Source organism: Centroberyx affinis, unplaced genomic scaffold (genome assembly GCF_046629955.1).
Source record: "Centroberyx affinis isolate AG114_WGS23_722 - 3 ecotype Tasmania unplaced genomic scaffold, CSIRO-AGI_Caff_v1 ptg000801l_1, whole genome shotgun sequence".
Taxonomy (NCBI): Eukaryota; Metazoa; Chordata; class Actinopteri; order Beryciformes; family Berycidae; genus Centroberyx; species Centroberyx affinis.
Genome location: NW_027279405.1, coordinates 671,501 through 695,861, shown reverse-complemented (window position 1 = coordinate 695,861; position 24,361 = coordinate 671,501). Strand labels below are relative to the sequence as shown.

Here is a 24,361-nt window from a genome sequence, read left to right as displayed (position 1 = left end):
GTTATAAGTGGGTCCTTTACGCAATGCATTTTACTTTGGCACTCTGGTGGTGGAAGCCTACTTCCTACAGAGGAATCACACAACCTTGTTGATTTTGAGCATTTCTTTATAGGGTATAAGCAGATTAACGCTTGCATTGATCATCCCACATTATCACATCATCCTACCTATGGCCTTGCTGCATGATGAGGAAGATGAGGTAAATTCAGGCATCTGTCAAAGGATAGATTGAGCAGTACTGGAGATAGCCTGAAGGTGGCGCTATGTCAACACGCGTGAGCAAGGTCACACGGTGTACGATTCTGCTGTCTGCTCCACAAACGCTGCAGCTGCCGTCGTCTTCTCCACTCCACACTGTCGCACAGCCATGGCGGACAGTGCAAGCGAGAGCGACACTGACGGAGCTGGGAGCAGCTCGGCCACCCCGATGTCGTCCTCCGCTTCAAATTCGGGAAAACCGAGCATAGTCATTTCACAGTTTCGTTTGGAGGAATTGACGAACCGTCTGGCCTCGTTACAACAAGAGAATAAAGTTCTGAAAATTGAGCTGGAGACGTTCAAACTCAAGTGCAAAGCCCTGCAGGAGGAGAATCGGGACCTTCGCAAAGCTAGCGTCACCATTGTGAGTAACGTTAGCTAGCTAGGTGCTAGCCTTTGGAGATTGTGTTTGCCAATAAGTTAGCTAACGCTAGTATTGTTTGTTTGGTGCTAAGTAGTTAATCTTAACACGTTTAATTTGTTACACGGAAAACTCATTTACATTTGAATACAACAATTGGGTGTTTGCCAGCTCAACTAACGTTAGCTAGTTGGCTACTTGGCTAAATTAGCCAGTGAGCTAACGTTAGCTCGATGGTTGGGCAACGGTGGTCAGCAAGCTAGCTTGCTTTGTTTTGTTTTGCGTTGCTAATGTTGGCTAACATTAGCTTGTAAGCTAACGTCAATTTAAACTGTGGTCAATTAGGTAGGCACCCCACGATGCAACTTACTACTAGACTGATGTTCGCTATGTGTTCAGGTGATGAGTCGCTGTTAGACATATTGTCACCACGTTATGTTCAGCAAGGATAAGGTAATTGGGCACTAGTAATAGCCTAGCAGTAGCATTGGCATGGACCAATGCGTCATGTCCTCATGCTTGATTTATCAGCCTCAGCTACATAAAAGGTGTAACCGATCTCTTGAAGAGGTGGGGAGCATGTAGGCCAAACTCAGCTAGCTAGCTAAGTGCCAAGCTTAAATGTTGACCAGTCAGCCACACTGCACTCTGTCCACCCTTTCTGAATCTATGAGGCTTAGCTGCCTATTTGGTTTCTATTGTCCTTCTCATTGTGCTTGAATAAGTGACAAATTATCCCAGCTTGTATAAGAGAATTTGGCCTTGATGTCAATGAAGAAAGAGGATGGAGAATTTGAGAATGGCACTGACAAGGACAATCATATCATGACACCATAGCTGTGGTAGTTGTCCTAATACCTTTCTGTAGTCCTCCCCCCAACTGTTTCACTTCTCCCCTTACTGTCGGTTTCCCAATATTTCAATATCTCTTGAGTCATTGGGGAAAATTCTGCTTCCTCTTTGGCTAGCAGACCTCACTGCAGCAGATGTTGGTTGATTAATGCGTGTATGTTTGCATGATGTGTGCATTATGTGCAGAAAGAACTCATTAGAAACATTTTAAACAGGATAGGTGGTAATCCAACATTTTGTCTTACTAGAACTACCAGTCCAGTTCAATAATGCTTGCCTCCACAATTTTCCTCCTCTGTCTGTCTTGCAGCAAGCAAGAGCAGAGCAAGAGGAAGAGTTTATCAGCAACACCTTGTTCAAGAAGATCCAGGCCCTGCAGAAGGAGAAGGAGACCTTGGCGGTCAACTATGAGAAGGAGGAGGAATTTCTCACCAACGAGCTGTCAAGGAAGCTCATGCAAGTAAGTGAAGGGAACAGGGTCGTGTTTAATCCACTGGCTAAAGTAACTTTTACCATTCAGATTCACTTTCAGAATAGAGAATAAAACTCTGTCAACAGTTTGAAATTACATGCTGTTTGATGTCCTATAATATATATACCAAATATCACTATGGTACCAATATTGTTTTAATGCAAAGCCCTGCACTCTGTGGCATTCAACTTATGCCAAGTATTTGGCTGCAGTATTGTCAAGCTTGTTCAGTGTGAGCCCATTGGGTGTGTGTCTGTGCACACATACACGTGTGTGTGTGTGTGTATGTTGTTCACAATAGCAGTCAGTGCATTACCATCAACTGTATTGGTACTTGCCTGAAGGCTGGAAAGACCCAAGATGACTTCACTGCGGCTGCTAGCTACTCTAAATGACTCTCAAATTACTCTCCTCCTGTCTCTCAGTTGTTTGGTCCGATCTTTTTTCCACGTCTTACTTTCCCAACTGCAGAGCTTACAGCACACATGCACTTTCAATGGCTAGCTGTAGGCCTGACTAATGGTTTGTTGATGTGTAAAGAAGCAGGAATCTGGATGGACCACATGCATGTGCCTCAGCAGACCCTGCTTAAGGTCATACAGATGGACTTGTTGTTTGGGCTTTTTGTTATCTCGCCTGTTCTCTAACATTAAACAGACCTGCATCTGCTTCTGCCCCTAGATTTGGGTGCCTGTGTGCATGCGCACACGCATGTGTCATACACTCAAGTAATGCTGGAGTGAGAAATGAGCAATTCTGGTAATTAATTCTCTGGGTGCTTGTGTGTGAAGGCTCCTGTGCAGAGGCAATTTTGTAAACAGAGTCTTGTCTGACTTGCTTTTTCCCCATTACTTTGGACGGCAGAGTTTCATTTTAGTCATCCAAAGCTGACTGGACAAATGATGCTAAAGTGCCTCACGGAGGGATTAGAATCAATGCCCCCCTTTCAGCACACTGTATGGGTTAGATATACTATACACTGTCTAGTGGATACATATTGTAGTTCCCCCTGCATCCACATCTACCATACACATACATACCTTTGTAATAGCTGCTATTGCCCCTGTTTAGGTCTTGTATTAAGAGAAGAAGCTGATAAAATGCCTCAACCTCTTTTGGTTATGGATTTCTTATTGTTACATGAGAAAGATTTGAAGGTACAATCTTTTTCACATATTTAGTCTTCTGTAGAGTACTTATACATATACACTTATTCTCACTGCTCTTCAGTCTGTGACTGAAGGACAGAAGAACTCAACAAGGGTAAAAAAAATCTCTGCAAGGTGTGTATGGATTGAAAATGAACAGATGCATGTGCGCACACCTATACACAGACTTCGTCACACTTGCCATTCACCACACTAGCACAGTAGGGGTGGATGCCTGTCATACTATAGCTACAATGGTAATAGGCTTGGCTAAGGTGAGGCACTACATCAAAATGATTCCTAAAAAGGTTAGTCTGTTCATTAGAGGGAAAATGGCTTGACTGGGTGTGGCCTAGGTCTATGAACAGTTATTTCTGCCAGGACACTGGGATAAACAGAACATGACCCTGTATGAATGCAGTGATTGTAAGTTGAAAGCAAACTGTTTGCGTTGCTGTGAGATGTTTTAGCTGTATTATTGTGTTTGTCCTTTTTTTCCCTCTCTCCAATCTTTTCCTATAAATGAACAATGTGCACCCCTTTTCCCGTAATGAGTAATCATTTATATAATCCATCGCACAGCCGTCCCATTTTCAACCAGTGCTGAGCCGCACCCTTACTTTGTATTGGTAAGCTGCCAAAGGTGGTTACTTTGGTTGCCTCTGGCGAACTCCAGCCAAATCATTATTTCACAATGTGCATTCTTCTGGGAATTTCAACCATGAATCAAGCAGAATTGTACAATTAGCACCCCCTTTTGATAAATTCATTCAATATGTAGACTAACCACCATGATCTGACACCAGTCTGTTCACCACGGTCATCAAATTGTTTCTATGTGACTCACCATAAGTCTCCTCTCGTCTGCTCTCTCTCCCTTCCCTTCTGTCTCATCTCTCTCCGTTCACTCAACTCCTATTCTCCTCCTCTTTCCATCCACTGTTTTCCCACTCTCTATCCATCTCAGCTCCAACATGAGAAGGCGGAGTTGGAGCAGCACTTGGAGCAGGAGCAAGAGTTCCAGGTCAACAAGCTCATGAAGAAGATCAAGAAAATGGAAAATGACACCATCTCAAAGCAGCTCACCCTAGAACAGGTATGCTCATCACCGAAGAGCAAGAAGATGAAGTTTCAAAGCCTGATTGGGAATAATATATGCCTGAACTTGCCAGTCTAATTATTTATTGCAGTGGTGTGAGATGCACATAAATTCTAGTGTTATTTCTCCAACTGAATACTTACTGGAAAGAACATTTTGGTCTATGGCTGGGTTAAATATATGCGTGCTGAAACCACCCCATCATGTTCCCATGATCTAATGATGGGATTCTATTCTAGATGTGCATTCATGCATTAATTGTTGCTGCTCACTTAAACAGCTGTGTGTCAGGATGATGCTTGTGTAATGCTATCATACATTTTGCCTGGATGCAGTCATAACCATTAAGCATACATAAGCATGGAAGTCTTAGTATGGAGTATGTTTGTGCAGGTTAATTTCAGTCATCTAGGGAGTAAGATGTCTTAGTATAGAGGCATGGTTACCACAACAACTTCTTCCTCCTGCCGGAAAAACACTAATAACCAACTAACGAGCCCATTTCTTATCAGTTGGCAATAAAGAAATCTCTGGACTATCCTACTCTGTTGTTTTCTATCCATATTGCTCAACCAGGCACAGGGCTGTAGAACGATGAAAGTGAAGCTTATCTTGGCAGAGAACTTGGGTTTGCAGTGCAGCACTGTGTGCAGTGCTGTGAATGCATTTTGACGTCAGGGTTTTTCTACCACTGAATGTAAGTCTCTGTGTTCTCTCTTTTATTCTCCAGTTGAGGCGTGAGAAGATCGACCTTGAGAACACATTAGAGCAGGAGCAGGAAGCTCTGGTCAACAGACTGTGGAAACGGATGGACAAACTGGAGGCTGAGAAAAGGTATGTTTACCATATCGATGTCCAGATATGGTGGAGCTCTTACAACCCCTGCCTTGTGTGTCTGGGTACAAAGTCTACCTCAGCCCAATTCCACATTTGAATATTTTTGTGTAAAATCAGTAGAATAAAATTGAATACCAACTACTACTAACAGTAATGTGGGAGGGACGTTGACAGTAGCGCTGGAGAAAATGAAACTATGCAGATTGTGTCTTCAGTATCAGGATCGGCCCTGATCCAACTCCCAAGCACTCATACAACAATATGAACTCGGCAAATGAAGCTGTTGTGATATCGATATTTAAATTACTGGCATTGTTTACTTTTATTTGATTGAGTGTTGTTATACAATGGTCAGTGCATAATTTGATCAAATGAATAAATAAATATGTAATAAACAATTGATGACTGTAAATTGATTAGTACCTGGATCAGTACACATATTTGCCGATCTTCTTAAAGTATCTTATCGATCTTCTGCCCGTTATGTTGAGCCTATCTATATTTTACATATGGGAACACAGTTATCTAGTTTTGCTTTTTTCCATAATATATTTTACTGTGCTGTTTTTCACACATGGAGTGAGAACATTTTTCAATCATGCATTTCTTTAATTACACCACATTACAGATGTTGCAGGCTTTGCTTTGTCAGCCATTACTTTGGAAGGTCAGATTGCTGCAATGACTGTGGCAGGATTTTCAGAGTGATAACTATCATTGAAATAAACAGTAAAGCCCTATATAGGGCCCTTTCTCATGTTGTACTTTCTGATTATGGCTACCAACAGTGAAATGTTTAACTTTGATGGTAATAATGACAAAGGCTAACAAAACTGAACACTATCAAGAAATTCTTCCTTTTTGGCCTAAGTCTAAGGACTTATCCCTTAAGAGTAATGGAGTTATGTTGCCAACTCGCTGATGCTGCTGTTTGTAAAGGAGCCTGTGTGGCAGATGGATAGAAAACAAGAGAGCGGAGCACTTATGTTTAATTAATATTTAACATTATGTGATATAGTTCAGCTTGTGGTAACGTTAACCTGCAAAAGGGAAAACTGAACAATACAATTAAGCAAAAACAAAAAAACAGCCAGTACAGTGGTAATGGTAGTAACCTTCCTAACTCCATGGTAAGCCTTCAAATACTACAATATGGCCGTAATGTTTATTTTTTCAGCTCAATTACTATACATATTTTTGTGCAGAACTGACATTTTCTCATATTTGGAAAATGGACGGTATTTGGAAGTTGTCAACCAGAAATACAAGATGTAGCTATTTCTTGGCCACATTTTGTGTAGGCTTATGTAAACCTCAGGGATCTAAAAATGGGCGTATTTAAAAACACTTGCATCGTCATGCCTGTTTTGCCCATTTTTTTGGTAGATGAATCATGGTGACTTAATACTGTGTGTGTGTGTGTGTGTGTGTGTGTGTGTGTGTGTGTGTGTGTGTGTGTGTGTGTTTGGTCACCAGAATCCTTCAGGAGAAGTTGGACCAGCCTGTGTCAGCTCCTCCCTCCCCCAGAGACGTTTCCATGGAGATCGACTCACCGGAGAACATGATGCGGCATATCCGCTTCCTGAAGAATGAGGTAGAGAGGCTGAAGAAAAGCCTGCGCACCACCGAGCTGCAGCGTAAGTGGCCAATCCATCTGTCACATGATCCAAGGGGGGGGTAACTGGTAAAAGTGAACCCCAGATAAGCAATGCGGGGCAAATTCACCCTATACCCACGGATGTTTTTTTTTACACAGACTGGAAAGAACGGGATACTCTTGGGCCTTGTGCAAATACAGCCTACAGTCTTGTTGTTCACTTGTCATTTGTAGATATGTTATTTGACACCCACACACTTTAGGATTTGTACAGATGTGAAAGTATTCGATGGGTATTAACAAGCCTCTGAGAAGCTCCATCTTGGCCATAGAGCTCTGTTTTGTCTTTATCTTTGATGTAGTTGATTCCCTCAAAGATATTCACTCCCTAAATATATTCTATCCCTATTGACTCTATTGTGTATATAAAACCTTTGGAAGTTTGGAGTTTGTTTTCCCAACAGTATCCCCTACTTAGGCTTTGGATTATGCTGTTTTCATCTGAGATATTGTACATTATAAATCACATTACGTTTTTGGTGAACTGCCCCAATGTTGAGGATGCCAAAGGGACTGTTTTTGATATGGAACTGAGATGGGAGATTACTTGCCTGGAGAGCTAGGTGACGGTCTGGAAACCTGAGACAGAACTAAACCAAGTTTTATTGGTTACCACATGTGTCAATCAAACGAGGGTAGGCAACGGCATTCAGTTGCTAAGCACTCTGAATTTTCCTGATGCACAACAACATGGCAAACGTAATTGATGCCCATCATTTGGACCAAGCAGTGAATGCAGCCATTAGCGAGCTACAGCTGGATGGGAGGTCTAGCTCGTTATTCTTATAAATGCCCCCAGAGGACGGCGGTGGTCTAGGGGTCGAATCACTGAATGATGAGAAGAATCTGAAAGAAAATGCTCCAATTACAACAACACCTGCCTCCTCACACTACTGCTGTAGGGAACATCAAAGAAAATCCCCAGACTCTTTGGGTCAAAGAGTCAAAAAGTCATGTGAGGACCTGGCAAGGAGATTATATGAAATGCCAGAAAACTGGGTTGGAGCTCGTCTTTCACAAAATCTGCTAGTGATTTAAAGAAATCAAGAGAGGTTTTTGATATTTTGCATGTTGTTGCTTGTGACAAGGGAAGAGCTAAGTTGTAAACCGTTTGTATTTGTAGGTCACAGGCTCCCACAGCCAATTTCTTAATGCAGATTGATGACTAAATAGGCATTGGGTTTGTATTTTGGATGGACAATTATTTACATAACTTCAGAAAAATGTAGGACAGTGTTATGATTTAATCCGGTCTTGGAAATCCTGAAACAACAGCATGTACTTGTGCACACACTCGGTGACACCACTCCCATTCCAAACTAGGCTCAGCCTGTTTGAGCAAGGTCAACAACAAGCTCCCCTTTTCCTGGCATCTCTCTTTATGAGCATGTTGCTGATCAGTCCCAACTCCCACTTGCGCTGCTTTAGTTTGTCTCCCTGGAACATGACACCGCTCAGTAAGGGATATAGACCGGCACAAAGACCGGTGAGGCCTTTGGTACTAGGAACTGAAACCCAAATTATGCCTCTGCGTCATCAACGGTGTTTGCAGTCGCACTGATCGCAGAGCTTTTCATTTTTTGTGGGTTCTGCAAATGCACATGTAGGAGGCCAATCGTTCTGCTTATTCTGTCTTGGACACCACTCATAGTAACCATCTTTGAGGCCTACAAAAGTGTGGATGGGAGGCTGCTTGTACAAAATTAACGTTTTTTCTGTTGGGAGTCTTTTTTTTTGCCTTTTTAAAGGAAATTCTTGCTATTCAATCAAAATTTGTTTTAACTATAGGCTATATAAAGAAGACAGTCACATTAATGTGAACATTGACACACTGTTCACTTGAGCTACAATGGATTGTATTGTTGATTTCTAGTATTGAAATTTTGGAGCCGTTTTGTCTCTGGTGCCACGAGTGCAGACTTTGCAAACCGCCACTGGCTCCACCGACCCTCAATGCAGCTACAAATTTAGCTTCAGCCTACTCTTAAGAAATTGCCTCTTGGACTCTTCAAAGTAGAGATCATATTCGCACGACTGCGAGTGTAGTCCAGAGAGATTAATAACATGAGTCAAAACGCATGCCTGAGAGCCCAACACCACTGAGACCATTCTGGCTGTACTATGTTTTTACCACTAGAGGGAGCTGTCACTCCAACTTCTAACCTCAGTTTGCACCACATGGTTCAGGAGGCTGAGGCAAGGACTAGGCAGTGTTGCTACTAACAACATGATGAAATCATGGTTACCTCATAACCCCCTGTGTTATTAGAAGCCGACCCACCCTAACTGTATGGATACTTGGTCTTCTTTGAAATAGAACTAACACACTGGTCTGCACAAACTCAGAAATCTCTGAAGTAGACCAATGGAAAGGCTAGAAATAGGGAAATGGGGGGCCTTTGACTGTCATATTTTGAAGGCAATTATGATGCATCTGCACAGTCTTGAAATGCACATGGAGGAGAGGCCTTTGTTTTTGTTTTTACCCTTGCAGGAATGTCGGACATAATATGTATTGTAAGTGCCATTCACGTCAAACCAAATTGGCTAGGATGTGAAACGATCTTTTGACTGATTCCACTTCTGTTGTTTGTCCCCTCTCAGACACAGAGAAGCGTGCCCAGTACATAGAGGAGGAGCGACACATGAGGGAGGAGAACATCCGGCTGCAGAGGAAGCTTCAACGAGAGATGGAGCGCAGGGAGGCCCTGTGCAGACAGCTGTCAGAGAGTGAATCCAGTCTGGAGATGGACGATGAGAGGTAGAGGAGGGAGAATGGATGGATGGATGGATGGATGGATGGATTTGGGGCAGCAGGGTGGCGTAGTGAATAGGAGACTGTGTCCATGTGCAAGACACTGAATCCCTACCAGTTCCAGGGCTGCTGTTCTCTAGCTGACCCTGCACTCCGACCTCCTGTGGAGGCAGGCAAACAAAAAGAGAAGTTAGCTATGGGGATCAATAAAACATTGCATGGTCACTGTAATTATTGATGAGTGTGGGAAAGGATTAGAGAAGAATTGAAGAATAGTAGTGGCACAAAGACAGCTACAGATGGATGACAAGAGGTAGAGGATAGAGCTATGGACAGATGAAAGTTAGGATGTGAAAGGAATTCTACAATGGATAGGTAGTTGGAGAAAGCTAAAGGTACAAATGATGCAGACAGCTGTCCAAAGAATGAATTCATAATGATAAATTGCGGTGCATTTTGAAATTCAGTGTTTTTTACCAACTCACATCAACACTAACTAGGCACTAAAAAATGTTAGGACATTTGGGGCCAACCTTCTGTACTTAATAGACCATCAGATACACAGCCAGTCTCTATCAGTGTGCTGGTATTCAGCTTTATTTTTGATTGGCAAAGTAACGAAATGCGGCACATTAAGCAAGACTGTTGGCTGCATGTCAATCACACAACCCACCCAACAACAGCTCAACACTGCCTCACTGGTTTTTCCATAAAGCAAAGCTCCTGAAGACCGGGTAATGCTGCCATGGTATTCTCACTCTGCTAACATTGCCTAACATCAAGACTTTACATTGGCATAGTTTCACTTAGCCCATCCTTTCTTTGCTGCCTGAGGTGGCCTGAGGTGGTACACTTGGTTCAGTGTTTCAGTTTTATCATTACCATATTAACCAAATAATTCAAATGATTTATGTAGCCTAGCAGTTACAGTTTCTGTTAATCATTTATTTTGACATTTATTTGCAGAAGAAAATTATAGCTGGCTTTAATGGAGAAAAACCAGCAGAGGTAAAATTTTGGCAGTCACAAAAAATATCAAAAAAGTATGATTTTAAAAAAGAAAGTGGTAAAGATCAAATACAACATACTGATTGCCCAGCCCAGCCAATACCCAGCCCTGATTAAAGGTGGAGAATTGAGGGTGAGGGCTGAGGGGATCAATAAATAAGCCAGATCAGGATGGAATGAACTGAAATGGGGAGGATGGTGGTTAAAAAGTGGTTTAGAGTTGATCCTGTTAGTGAATGAATCCCCTCTCCAGAGACAGAATTTAGTAAAGTAAAAAAAAGAAGAGTAGAAGTGATGAATTACTTGGGTAGGAAAGAAAACCTGAGAAGGTACAGCTAGGGAGAGAGAATGTAGAGAGGCACAGTCACTTATTTTAATGGCTTCATGTAGCAATTAGGCTGGAGCTAGCACTTTTTCAATGCCATCTACCCTTTTGAAGAGAGCTTTTCATAGAGCATCTTAAGGGCTTATCAACAACTTCTAGTAGCGATAAATCTTTAACACCCCCATTCTCACTACTGCCCCAAAACCTCCCTGTCCTCACACATTTTTTAACCCCTACGATGTACAAATTGTTTTCTTGTTTTGGAAAAATTTGGAGCATCATGAATGTTGGTAAACGTGGCCATCTCATCCCTTCAGGTACTTCAACGAGATGTCTGCGCAGGGTTTGCGAGCGAGGACTGTGTCCAGCCCTATCCCCTACACCCCCTCCCCCAGCTCCAGCCGACCCATATCACCTGGTAGGTACACTTACAAAAATGGCCATTGTCCAGGAGATAAAACTCATTGTCGTCCAGGTATATGACGTCAACTGTCTAACAAGAATGGCTGTCACAACTATAAAGAACACCTTTGATATCAATTTGAATGACTTGCTGCCAGAGGACAAGATGTGTTCTGTTGATAGGAAGCTAATCATTAAAATGAACAGCGATATCCAGCCTCAAATGTGGAGCAACCATTCAGTGACAAGTTTAGGTTTCTAAAACCACGTCTGGTAAAGCCGTATATGACCCCCCCAGGATAGGTTATAGCAGTGCAATGAAATAGTTTCCCCTTGTATAGTCTGTGTAATCAAGATCATTGTATCTTATCATATTGAGCTCAGTTTCATAATAGATTTTGCATTACATGCAGTCCTTGGCAGTGTCCAAGTCAGTAGGATTATAAAAAGTTATGTTTGGATTATGTCCCCACACATAACAAGTTCATGTCCATGATTAAGCTAGTTTCTGTCATGCAGAAGGAGATTCTACCACACAGTAATTCAATAGTTGACTGGAGGTGTCCTTAGCAACACATGTTCAGGCTTAGTTATCAGATGTAACACTGAAAGATTCGTAACATGTACATTTCAGTGTTACCTAAAACATAACACTGAAAGATTCTAATTTATTAATTTGACTTGGATGGTTCTAAGTGGGCAACAAAACTGGAATAAAGCTATTATTTTCAAGGGAACTCTGGTTAAGTAAGGAGTGTTTGTTAGTTTGGCTGAAGACCCAGTGGGGTTGTGCATCAGGTCCGTCAATACTTAATGGCTAAAGACTGATCCCATAAATTTGTGGTACCTGTCCATGCTGCAAGAATGAGCTGGACAGCCACTTGTTGATATTAACAGAGTGAAATACTGAAGTGAGAAAGCAGAAATATCTGACTGTAACTACCCTTCAGGAACAGTGGTTCATCTTTTCAGCACCACCATGACATCACAGCACTTAAGCCTAGAGGAAAACCACATAACTGTTCAATATCCTATTCAGGTGTATCCTTTCTCTGAGAAAAGGAACATCTGCCATTGGCTCAACTCAAGAACACCATGAGCTGTAATGATGTTCCCTGTGGCTAGTAAAGGTGGCAACATAAAGGCATTTGATGGTAATTAATTTCCATTAAGTTCTGAGTCTGGCATAGCAGACATTAGCACATAGCATGGTAATGTTAGCCAAGCTTTAAAAGTCTCTGAGGCCAGAGATACATAGGATGTGTTCATAAATGTGACATGATGTTCTGACTCTGACCCACTTCACTGGAACATAGCGCCAAATAGCTAGATTACATGGCAGATATGAAAAAGTGAAGATTAAAAATTGTCATTATGTTATCACTTAAACATGTGAACTATCAAACACTCTCACTGACTCACTGTTGCATGGTCACCGAAATGTTTTAAGGCCACTAAGACCCAGACTTTGCACTCCTTATTTTTGGGTGCTTGTAATATTGTGATCATCTAGGAATTAAGCTTATTCATTGCTCTGGATAATAGTGTCCACACAATGCCAAAAATGTAAATGCAGCAGCAACATTTTGGCACAATGTGGTATAAGCAGGAGTTACTTTCAACAGTCTGCTTGAAAAGATTTCACAAACGTTGTGAACATTTGAGCACTCTTCTGCATTTATTCCTTTGCTCCAAGTATGCTCCGGAGATGATGTTCTGTATGAAGGCACAAGAATTGTGGTAGCACTGTTAATCTACCAATCCAGTTTTGTGTGCACTGAAAAATTCACTCATACACTTTGTCTGTGAGCTAGTCACTCTACAAGATTTTAATATTTTTAGAATGGAAGTTTCCAGGGCAACCGGCAACCATAGTAGCCTGTGTGTGTATAATTTACCAGACAAATTGGTTTCCACCAGAGTGGCTAATAAAGCAGACACATTTACCACCTCCTAAACATTTGACTAGTAATTCATTTCTCACCATACAGAAGATCTAAGGATTTTACTAGGATTATGAAAACTTTCCTGAGACAGGCTTAGTGCTGTAGTGTATACTTGTCTTATTAACACAAAGCTCTCCCTGATGACTTTACTGTAACAAAAGTGATGGAACGCCTTGTTACTGTAAGTAGCTGTGTCATGTGAGAACCAGGGTTGTCTCCTGTGTCTGTGAAGTAGGTCAGGCTTGAGGAGGCGGTACGTACTTGGGGAAAGGAGTCTGGTTTGTCTGGCTGTAGGATCACTCCATGTGTCCCTAGTGACGGGGCTCGAGTCATTTTGGTGTGATTCAGAAAGGTATCGGATGCATAAGCTTCTAAGATCGTATTACAGCCCAAAGGTTTACTTTAGTTTGCTTGCGTAGTGATAAGACGTAGAAATGAATGAGAAAACAAATGCAGCAATAACGTTATTACCAGTATTAACTTTATTGGGAAAAGTGGCTTCACAGGTGGTTGGGCCTCATTGCCTTGCCTGTGTTGTTTATTACTCCCAAGTTTAATGGTTCTTGAGAAACACTAATTGCCAAAACGCTATGTATCCATTTTGGAATGAATAATTTTTACTTACTTAATACTTAATACTTTTTTTTTTCGCTTGTTTTTTCAAATAGTTAGTAGGCTACGACATTGTAAATGTATTCTTAGACTGAGGAGACACTAGATGATTATCGGGCGATTAACACCATAGTTGGCCTGTCCAGCAATTGGAAGGGAAAACCCTGATTTGAGGCTTGGTTGGGATTGATGATCCGCATGCATTAGTGGTAGTGTCAAGAGTCTACAGATTCAGTCTTACCCACATTGATCGTCTGACTGTAGATTGATCCAAGCCACCCTAGTAATATCAAACATATTATACATGTTGATACTTATGACTTAACATCTGGACGGGTCCTGAAGCATGTGAGGACTACAGATTAATTCCAGGAGTGTAGACTGTTGATAGCAGAGTTTACAGTGGAGTGGAAGAGTTCATAAAAAAATTATATTAATGTTAATCATTAATGAAGTCAGCAGGATAAGCTCAGTTATATGCAAAAGTTACATAAAAATGTTATATAATGTTATATATAGCCCTATATGTTAATAATTAATCGATCGGCCGGTGACCGGGATCGGCCGGTTTTCAGCTGATCGGCCATGACCGGTGACCGGCCGATCAGTCTCATATATCCGATTCTGTGCCGGTCAAATTTAAGACAACGGTAAAAACTCTGCTGTAATTAAGCAATATTACACGAGAGGGTGTGCATTACCGTGATGCTTACTGACCGCATCACTGTCGTGCCAATAATGACGGTAACGCACACCTTCGAGTGTAATATTGTGATTATATAACAGTTACCAACAACAAAAAACTTTTTGCTAGTGTTATCTCCGTTTCCCTGGAAATACATGGGGTCTGACTAATAACTGGAAAACAATCAGTCACATCAGTAGACTCCTATGTAATGGAACCTAGTTTACTACTCCAGCAAGTAGGCGGAGCCTTAGTAACGACCTAGCAACAGAGATGATTTCTAGTCCCTGTTGAGTCAGCCAGCCAACTTGAGCTAATGCTTTCTAGAGATCGCGGGATTTCCCAAACTGAATAAATACCACGCATATAAACACAAAACTGCCTTGCTAGCTCAATCTTGTTGTAACTAAGATATCTGCTGAAAAAAATATTTTTTCCATGGACAGATTTAGCTACTATGTCCGCGAACTTCACATGTATTTTTAAGCTAGTAGCGCCGTGTCACCGACTCACCGGCACAGCTGATGGAGGATGCAGAGCGTCTGGTAACATCAAGGCTGAACAGAGTTAGCGTAGCGTTATATTTAAATATATTGTATGATAATATGGCGGAGTAACGTTAATATTTAGTGATGAGCACGGCTAGGTGTGCTGTCATGATGATTTGATCACGTTCTAAATGTCTAGTTGACCAATCAGAGTGCTTGGTCGGAACTACCTGTTGTATAATAGTCCATAATAATAATAGTCTGTGTGTTGTTATATAGATCTGTTGCACCTGTTTTCTTTCAGGAAAGTATAAAGTGGGATATACTGCAATTCATTTTAATTTGGATTTTATTTGTTCAAAAAAGCTCTGTCCAGTAACCTGGAGCACTTTTTTATTTTGAGATTTGTTTGAATGAGAGTGAGAGAAGGTCCTGTAACCTGGTGCAGTTTTGGAGAAAATGTAATTAATAGTCAATGTTTTATTATGAACATACAGTTGAATTTTAATTTTCCATTGAAGAAAAGTTACAAAAATGTTTGTGTGTGCTGTCAATTATAGTTCTTAGAAAGAAAATCGGAATCGGCCAAAATCGGAATCGGCAGGTCAGACTTTTAAAAAATCGGAAATCGGAATCGGCCAAGAAAATTGCAATCGGTGCATCTCTAATAATTAATGAGAATAACACAGGGATAATAATTTGCGAAGTCCTGTCCTACAATGAATGTAAGTTACTAGCCGAAGTACCATTACCTTTTTTTCTGATGAAGCCTACTCACCTCCACCTCTATTGAGAAGTGCACAGCCTATGTTGACAGTCTGTCTAGCCTGTGTTTTTCAGTGCATATTAATGCATGTTGCTGTAATGTGCATATCAGTACATATTGATCCATGTTGGATTGCTCGATTTCACGTGAGATTAAAGGTCCTGATGTCAGTGATGTTTCGGAAGTCAGCAGGATAAGTTCAGTTAGATGGTTAAGTGTGTGATACCTGTCCCATCTGATCTTCTAGTGTGGACATATGTACAACTGAGAGACAAAACAATCTGAGAAATATGTAGGAGTTATGTGTCTGATGCAATGTGTTTTCAAAATTGGTTTGGATTTGAAGTTTTGTGTGTCCCCAGCCTTTCACGGCCTATATAATACCTAGGTTGTGGTATGCTATGTCCCTAGCTAAAACCAACACTTGGTTCTTAACATACCACAAGTTTAATCACTTTTGGCAAATGTACCAATTCTGATTTAATTTACAGCAACAGTTATTTGGCATGGGTTTACCTGCAAGGTACTACTAACCACAGTAGGTAGCCTACAGGTTTATTAATTGTATGTGATAAGTGTATGTATAATCAGTGCATTTAGCTGGTGTGTCAATTAAGGTATAACTGTAGTAACAATAGCTATAATAACATTACTTGAATTTTTTGCCATAAAAACATGGTCTGTGTGATGATGTGACTCCTCATGTCCATCGCACAGGTTTGTTTTTGGTGATTTTTTTCATACAGTCCAGTCTTAAAAAATTAAAGGGGCAGTCATAATGTTGTTGATTAATTTTTAAAATCTGATTATTGAGTTACCTGCCTCGATGCAGTAATGTTCAAGAATAAATTGTGATGCATCTAAGAATCGATCACCCCTAGAGAGAAATAGAGGAGGAAATACAGTTTGATTGCACTGTGTAAGATATACGAGCCAGCAGTTTCAAGGACCTCATTTAGAAACTTGGTGGGGATTGTATCTAGAGGGCAGAATGAGGAGTTAATGTGGGAAATGATATCCATAACGATGGAAGAGAAATAGGTTCAAGATGACCAAGTATCGGAGGGGACACTAATGGCACAGAACAGTCTTAGTATTATCCACTTTTGCTATAATATACGCCAAGAAGTCCTCATATTTGTCAGAAGATTAATCAATACTGAGATTAGAAGGAGGGCAGATGACAGAATTAGTAACATTAAACAAAACCCTGGAATTACAAGCATTCTTAGCAATGAGATCAGAGAAGAAAGATGATCTGGCATCCTTAACAATTTTCCAGTTCTCAGCCATGGTGTCTTTCAGAATGTGAAGGTTAATTTGTAATTTGTTTGCATTCCATTTTCATTCGGCCGTTCTGCGTTTTCTCTCAGCAGCTTGAGTGTGTTCATTTAGCCACAGCAGAGTTTTAGGTTTAGCTTTCTTTACTTTCAATTTGGCAATAGCATCCAGAATGGTTCTACAGCTGTTGTTAAAAGCATTTACCAGCTCCGCACTTAAAAGCTGACCCAATTCAGGCTCACTGTACTTGGTGACCTCAGGAAAGGCTTGAGAGGAATTTAAGGCAGAGGGTTTAAAGGTACGAGAGTATAGATAGTATTCGATCAGCGTCATCACAGTTGCCGCGGCCATATTGTTGACATAGCGCTGCAGCTGTCAACTAGTGACAGCCTAGGTGACGGTAGGGATAGCATACAAACAAACCCCGGGGATTTTATTGCTGTCATTACTACAGCCGAGTATAACGCAGGACACCATTGCTATTTTGTAATACATCCTAATGCAACAGAAACGGTAATAGACAATAGAGATAACGCTAACGGTGGCTAGCTTCCTATTATTCCTATACCTAGGCTGTCACTAGTTAACAGCTGCAGCGCTATGTCAAAAATATGGCCGCAGCGACCGTGATGACGCTGATCGAATACTATCTATACAGGTGCACTAGGGTTGGTCATATAGGACGATGACATAATCTTTAAAACTAAGGTCTTATGATCAGATGGGAAAAGATCCAACAGTTTCAGATGACTATGATATAATAGATCTACACTCTTTCTTAGTGATGCTAAAAACAAATCAATCATGCACACATTAATCATAACCATTTCAAATGGGTTCAGGTTAGGGTTAATGGAACAGATTATTTCCTGTGGTTTTATATGCACTGCCTTGTAATTTCATGTAATGTTTGTTGTAGTTTATGTATATTTCATCCTATTTTTGTTGTGTATGTATATTGTAATTTTGTTCACCTGCCCAGGTACTGGAGATTAAAATGAGCTGTTTAGCTATATCTCTGTACCTAATACTTACGTTTTTATTCTACATGGTCCTGTTAAATAAACTTAAAATAAATAACTTGGTATGTTGGTAAGTATCGATGTGCAACTTTTTCTCCCTGTGTGTCTCCCCCCTGTCTCACAGGTCTGTCGTATGGCAGCCACACAGTCGGCTTCACCCCTCCGGCCACACTGTCCAGAGCCGCCATCTCCCACTACAATGCCCCCGCCCTGCACGTCCACGGAAGCTCCTCCCACGCCGTAGCGGTGAGTGAACCCACCCACCTCTCAATAATCAGAAATCACAAATGATGTCAGAGCTGTGAGATTTTGTTGATGACTTCAGGTTTTTTTTATGCCTCCGCACGGGCGACGAGAATGGGACGGACGGACATACGTCTGTCCGTCCCATTCTCGTGAACGCAATATCTCAGGAACGCCTTGAGGGAATTTCTTCAAATTTGGCACAAACGTCCACTTGGACTCAAGGATGAACTGATTAGATTTTGGTGGTCACAGGTCAAGGTCGCTGTGACCTCACAAAAGACATTTTTGGCCATAACTCAAGAATTCATACGCTAATTATGACAAAATTTCACACAAATGTCTAATAGGATAAAATGATGAAGTGATGACATTGTATATCCAAAAGTTCAAAGGTCAACTTCACTGTGACATCATAATGTTTTGCTTACCACTGTAGCTGAGAAAACAATGTGCTGTCACTTACTTTTGCAGACACCAAAATCCTTTAAGTTGACCTAAAAATCACATGAATTATATATGTTCAATATGTAAAGACTGTCCTTGCAATGATAAAACAAAGTTTATTGGCGGAGGCATACAACCACGAGGCGGTTATTTCTATTTTTTTTTTTTTTTTCATTCATCTGTCATTCATTCCTAATGGAGATCCCGGTTTCATTATTTTTAGACAGCAGGGGCTCTATGTATTGTCGGTCACGTGGTCCGCAGGGAGTTGGACTGCAGACTCTCAAGCGGGAGGCCCGAGTTCAATTCTCAGCAGAGACGCTTCAACAAAATTCAATGTCGCGGGGCTGTTAGAATGGCAGGCTTGTTCTCCCATTATTTCATGCCGTTTTTGTTGTCCTGAGAACATCTTTGACAAAGGAGCCAGCCTGTTTGTTCATTTGCTGTATCAGTTTGCCAGATTAGGGAAATTATCATTACCTTTTAGTCCTATTACTGCATACATAAATAATTTCTCCTATTCCAACTACTGTCCATATTGGAACCTGAGCAGAGTTACACAGAGGAGAGCGAGATCTCGCATTCATCTCAGTCCATTCATTGTGTATTATGTCTTTCTCTGGCCAAGCCCTTTTTATGCCACTCTAAAACCCTGGCAAAGACCTCACAAAAAGCCCACGCTTACCATTTATCAAATTAGAGCAGTGCCATAGTCCTAGGAATGTCCCAGTATTGCTCAAGATCCAGTCGGCTGTACATTGATCTATTCAGTAATGAAGCGATAGCTGAATCAACTGGCATGTTCCCCAACTTGCTTCACTTAATCTTTTTTTTTTTTTTTTACAATAGGATCATGGTCCATAAAAGCCTCTGTGTCTGCCTTTGTTCCATAACCAACTGTTGGTGGTATTTTCAGTTTCAGTTATAACTAGGCCAGTTACACCAACAGTGCATTAAATGAAATCTAGTCCAACAACAGGATCATGGACATGTCACCTCGGGTCACGTCACTCAGCAGGTTTTGTTAACTTATGTGTGTTTTTGCCTGAACTTGCAGAATTTTCTTGGCTCAAATTGGATTCCAGGTCTGCTTCCATGCAGTTAATTTGGGATGGGTTTGTGAAAGAGTCTCAGTACTAAGATTGTCTTTGTTCCTTTAACTTAGAATCGTACAAAGATCCATTTGGTTTCAAGATGCTGTTGAAATCAAAGGCCATAATGCCCTGACAATATTCCTGTCACCGTAGAATGATCATTTAAGCGAGAAGTGCTGACAGAAAACCATAAAAACAAGCGCTATGGAGGAAGGAAGGACTTTTTTTTTTTTATATGAGGGCAATTTAGATTGAGTAGGGTTGTTTTTGTACTGTTATTGCTGTAAAAACAAGGTGGCAGAACACAATATAATGCCATATTATGTTATATATTCATTATGTTGTGAGAAAATAACACTTTAGGAAGCAGGCTATGGGATGCAGTCTGTCTTGGTTTTGATCTCAGTTGGACAAGGTGGTAAACAGAATAGACAGAGCCCCTTTTGACCCGAGTCTCCTGTCCCCACTTATTACTCCTGACGTTGTGAAATGTCTCTCTCACTTACTCACTCCTGGTCGCCCTCCCAGTCTGGCTCTATTTAGGTCACTGTGACCTGAGACTTGACCAAAGCTGTGACATATACCTTTGACTAATGCCAGAGTTTAGAGTCAGGATTGCATCATCCATCAGATTATCTGGCCTCATTGATTTCTTTAATCCACAACCCTGGTAATGATTCATTAGGTCCTTTGTTATTTTCAACACTTTTCGAAACTGTGTCACATGTAAAAAGTTGCTGTGTTTTCGAGAATCTGTTTAGCTAACTGTCCGGTTCTGCCAAGTATACCCAGCTGCAGCCCGCGGAACGGGGCGGGGCTACAGATCGAACCTGTAATCGCGCCAACTGATGATATCATTGGTTTAGCGAACCTGTAATCCCGTCCATTGATGATTTCATTGGTTTAGAGGTCGAAACGGGGCAGGACTACAGATTGCCTGTAATCTAAACTGAGAATCCACTATGGTTGGAAACGAGGGAAGTAGTGGTTTGTTTACTTAGCAGTAGTTATTCAATGTAGTTTTCTACCGTACATATATTCGCAAACACCCTGTTGCATGTAAGAAAAGTCAATAACACCAGCAATTAAAATAAAATGTTTTTATGGTGAAATATATTTCTTACCTTTTTGATTTTTTTCAAATGACAAAGACAGTACAATTCACACTAAGTGTGAGTGTGTAGAAAGAGAGAGAGAACATTACTTTTCACTCACTCCAGTGCTCACTGTTCAAATCATCACAATGCACAACTGACAAGCATAGTTAACATCAAGGCTATCATTACTGGCTCACTAGTTGCTAATGTTAGCTACAGATCGCTAGCTGCTAATGTTACCTACAGATCGAACCTGTAATCCCGCCCATTGATGATTTCATTGGTTTAGCAGTCTACCTGTAGCCCCGCCCCGATCTGCAGCCCCGCCCCATTCTGCAGGCTGCAGCTAGGTGCTTCTTCAGCTAATACTGACACTGATGTTAGCTGGAAGCGTCAGTGTGATCAACATCCTCTCCTCGCTTGGTCTTCAAATTTCCCCGGTCCTCGGTCTTCAAATTTCTTACCAATTCCCTGTGGGTATCAGCATTAATAATGTCAATGTTTACCCCAGAAAACCTCATGCAGTGTTTATATACAGACAGATTAAATAACAATTCTCTCCATTTCTGACTATCATGCTTCCATCAGACTCATCACAATTTACTGCTGCCTACCATTACTTCCATATTTCCCTTCCCTCCCACTATCTCTCTCGTGCTAAAGTACACCCCTCCGTTTCTCTAGTTTTCTCCCTCTCTGGTACTCTCCATCCCTCCTTCTCGCTCTGTATGTGGACTGTACAGGTCCGCTCTCCCCCTGTCACCAGACCACCCAGGACTTCAACCAGGCTCAGTCTGGCCGATCAAGCTCAAGCAGATTAATTTTTCTCTAAACCTCCTTTCTTTTCTTTTCTTTTCTTTCTTTTCATTCCTCTGACTGAAACTACGGTGTTCAGGTCATGACCAATAGCTGGGGGAGAAAATGAGTGACACATGCTCCACCACCTCTCACCCTCCCCTTTTTCTTCTCTAGTTTGTCACCATGGAAACGTTGCGTTGCATAAAATATCTACCGTTGAAACAAATTACATCTCTCTCTCACAGTCTCTGTCAATCACAGATGCTACATCTGTGTCCAATGACAAACAGATAATGGAATCAGCCTGTTGGCACTAAAATCTCACAAATTTTAGACTTCTATTCCACCGGTTATAAATGTAAACCAGTATCAGTGTAATAAGGTCATCATAACCTGTGACTATAAGATCTTAAAACAGATTTACATTTTTTTTTGTGTTTAAAGGTGCACTAAGCAAGATTATTACTGTCCTGTTGCACAAAATGACCATAACACATCTGCAGGGGTTTGATAGCTTTCAGATCTCACTTTTTGGCCCATACTGTTTTGAAACAAAAACTCAGTTTAGTCATTGATTACTTAATTCCCCTTATGGCCCTTTATAATTAAGTTGATTTGACTTGACCAGTAACTACAACTGTAGAGCAAGTTGCAGCCAGGCTCAGTAGAAGTGGTTGTCATTAGATAGATCCCAGAGCTCATTGTTGTTTGGACTAAATGTTGTTGAGAGCTTCAGGCCAGCAGCCACATGCACAGCCATCAAAGACAGGCTCTGTTCCTCACCAAGATTCCACAACAGATGACATTTGTGTGCAACAAGCTCGCTCATTATGATCAAGCAAGATGTACAACACAAAATGAATTACACTAATTTAAAGTACTGTTTAATGAGCACTGTTTAATCATATGTCGCCTGTCTCTCTCCCTCTCCTCCTCCCTCTCTTTTTCTGTCATCCCCTCTCTCTTTCCCAAACAGAGGCCCTCCCCAAGAAGAAGCACCAGCCCTGACAAATTCAAACGTCCGACGCCCCCACCCTCCCCCAACACGCACTCAGGGGCCCTGCAGCCTCAGCCTCCGCTCCCCCCACCGGCCCAGCCTATGGTCCAGTCCATGTCCTCCCCGGCAGCTATGTCGCAGCACGCAGCAGCGCAGCAGCCTCCCTCCCAGCCTTAACGCCACACGCGGTGTCAGTCTTTGCGTGTGAGCGCGCCCACCGTATGCCACGACGCTACCGCAACAGCAGCTTCCATCATTACCAGCCCTGGAAGTAAAGTCTCTTACTCTCTACCAACTCCACAAAAGAAACAGCTTCAACAGTTTTGGGGCGGGGGGAAAGAAACGAGTCGGCGGAGCACCCTCGAAGAAGCTAGCCGCCCGCCAAAACCCACGCGTGGCGTTACTTAACTACTCTTAAAAGGAATGGACGGACTGAAAAATAATCGCTTCTGGGATTTGTAGGCCGATTATCTGTTCACCTTCTGTCTTGTACATGTATGTTTTTTTTTGTTTTTGTTTTGTTTTTTCTTTGCTTGGGACTTTTGCCGATTGGAATTGTTGTTGTGGCGCTTATGAGATAGCATATATAGCACATGTGTCTCATGATGGTGTTTTCTGATTGGTTGGATGTTCGGATCGATGGATGGATGTATGGCAAGAGAAATAGATGGATTGATGTATGGATGTGGTCAGTTGTTTCCATGCCTATAATACCACACTCGATTGCAGTAATGTGCTCCACTCCAGCTCACCCCACTCCCTTTGTCTCTAAAGCAGTGTAAGCAATTGCCTCCACCCTTCCCCGCCCCCAAGTTCAACACAGCTTTGATTAAGTCAACAAGAGATATCATAGACCGCTCATCGTCAGTATGAGTAACTCCATTATAGGGCATTGATCAAACACAGCTAGCGCCACTATGTTATTTTGTTTCCTGAAAGCATTCAAAGGCCATGCTGCTCTTCAATGAAAAAAAAACAAAAAAAACATCGAGGAGGATGGACACTGGTACATAAACCACAGATAATTGTCGCCTTTTGAGGTGTTTAAAATGTAGTCTGAGGTGTTACAACTTAGTCATGTACTCATGTCTCTTCTCTGCTCTTCTCTCTCTATCTCTCTGGTGTATTTCTGAAAGCTTCTATCATCCCTATGGATATTCCTCATCAGAAAAAGGAAAAAAAACTTAATGCTCTTTACACTAAATATACATACTGCTAAACATTCTAAATGAATGGTACTGTTGAACTAAATTTCTATGTATGATTAAAGCTCTTGAGAAGATGACCAACCTCTGTGTTTTTAAATGGGAGTTTTATGACTAGTATTTGCTAGTTATTTCTAATGTGTGTTGTGAGAACTGTTCTATTGAAGAAATCGTGAACACAGTTTAATATTGGGATGTAATATTTATAGACATTAGCACTATGCCCCCTTCGTTTTCAACAATCAGGCCATTCAATATGAGCATTTTGTTTTTTTCCTGATAGTTTGTGATTTTGATGCACACACTGAGTTGAACAGATTCTAACAGGTGTGTGTTTGTTATCGGATATGGTCTTCTTGTCTGTTTTAGCTACATTCAAATGCTGACATATGAACTTTTCCATGTTATGCAATTCCTGAGCGCTCTGGATATTCTGCTTCCCTCCTCTCCAAGGACGCCCCGCTAATCAGCTACAGTAGTTGATGGAAAATTGTTGTGCCTTAAAT

At 41.4% G+C, this 24,361-nt stretch overlaps 1 protein-coding gene across 1 annotated transcript; it reads left to right on the top strand.

Annotated features, from left to right (window-relative positions):
- Positions 1–345: 345 nt before the first annotated feature.
- LOC139644895 (coiled-coil domain-containing protein 6-like) lies at positions 346–24,361 on the top strand. The gene is made up of 9 exons (XM_071520427.1): positions 346–622; positions 1,782–1,931; positions 4,059–4,187; positions 4,921–5,024; positions 6,504–6,664; positions 9,289–9,445; positions 11,090–11,190; positions 18,099–18,220; positions 22,630–24,361. Exons 1-9 carry the CDS (start codon positions 368–370, stop codon positions 22,825–22,827), a joined length of 1,377 nt encoding a protein of 458 aa, XP_071376528.1. The 5' UTR covers positions 346–367; the 3' UTR covers positions 22,828–24,361.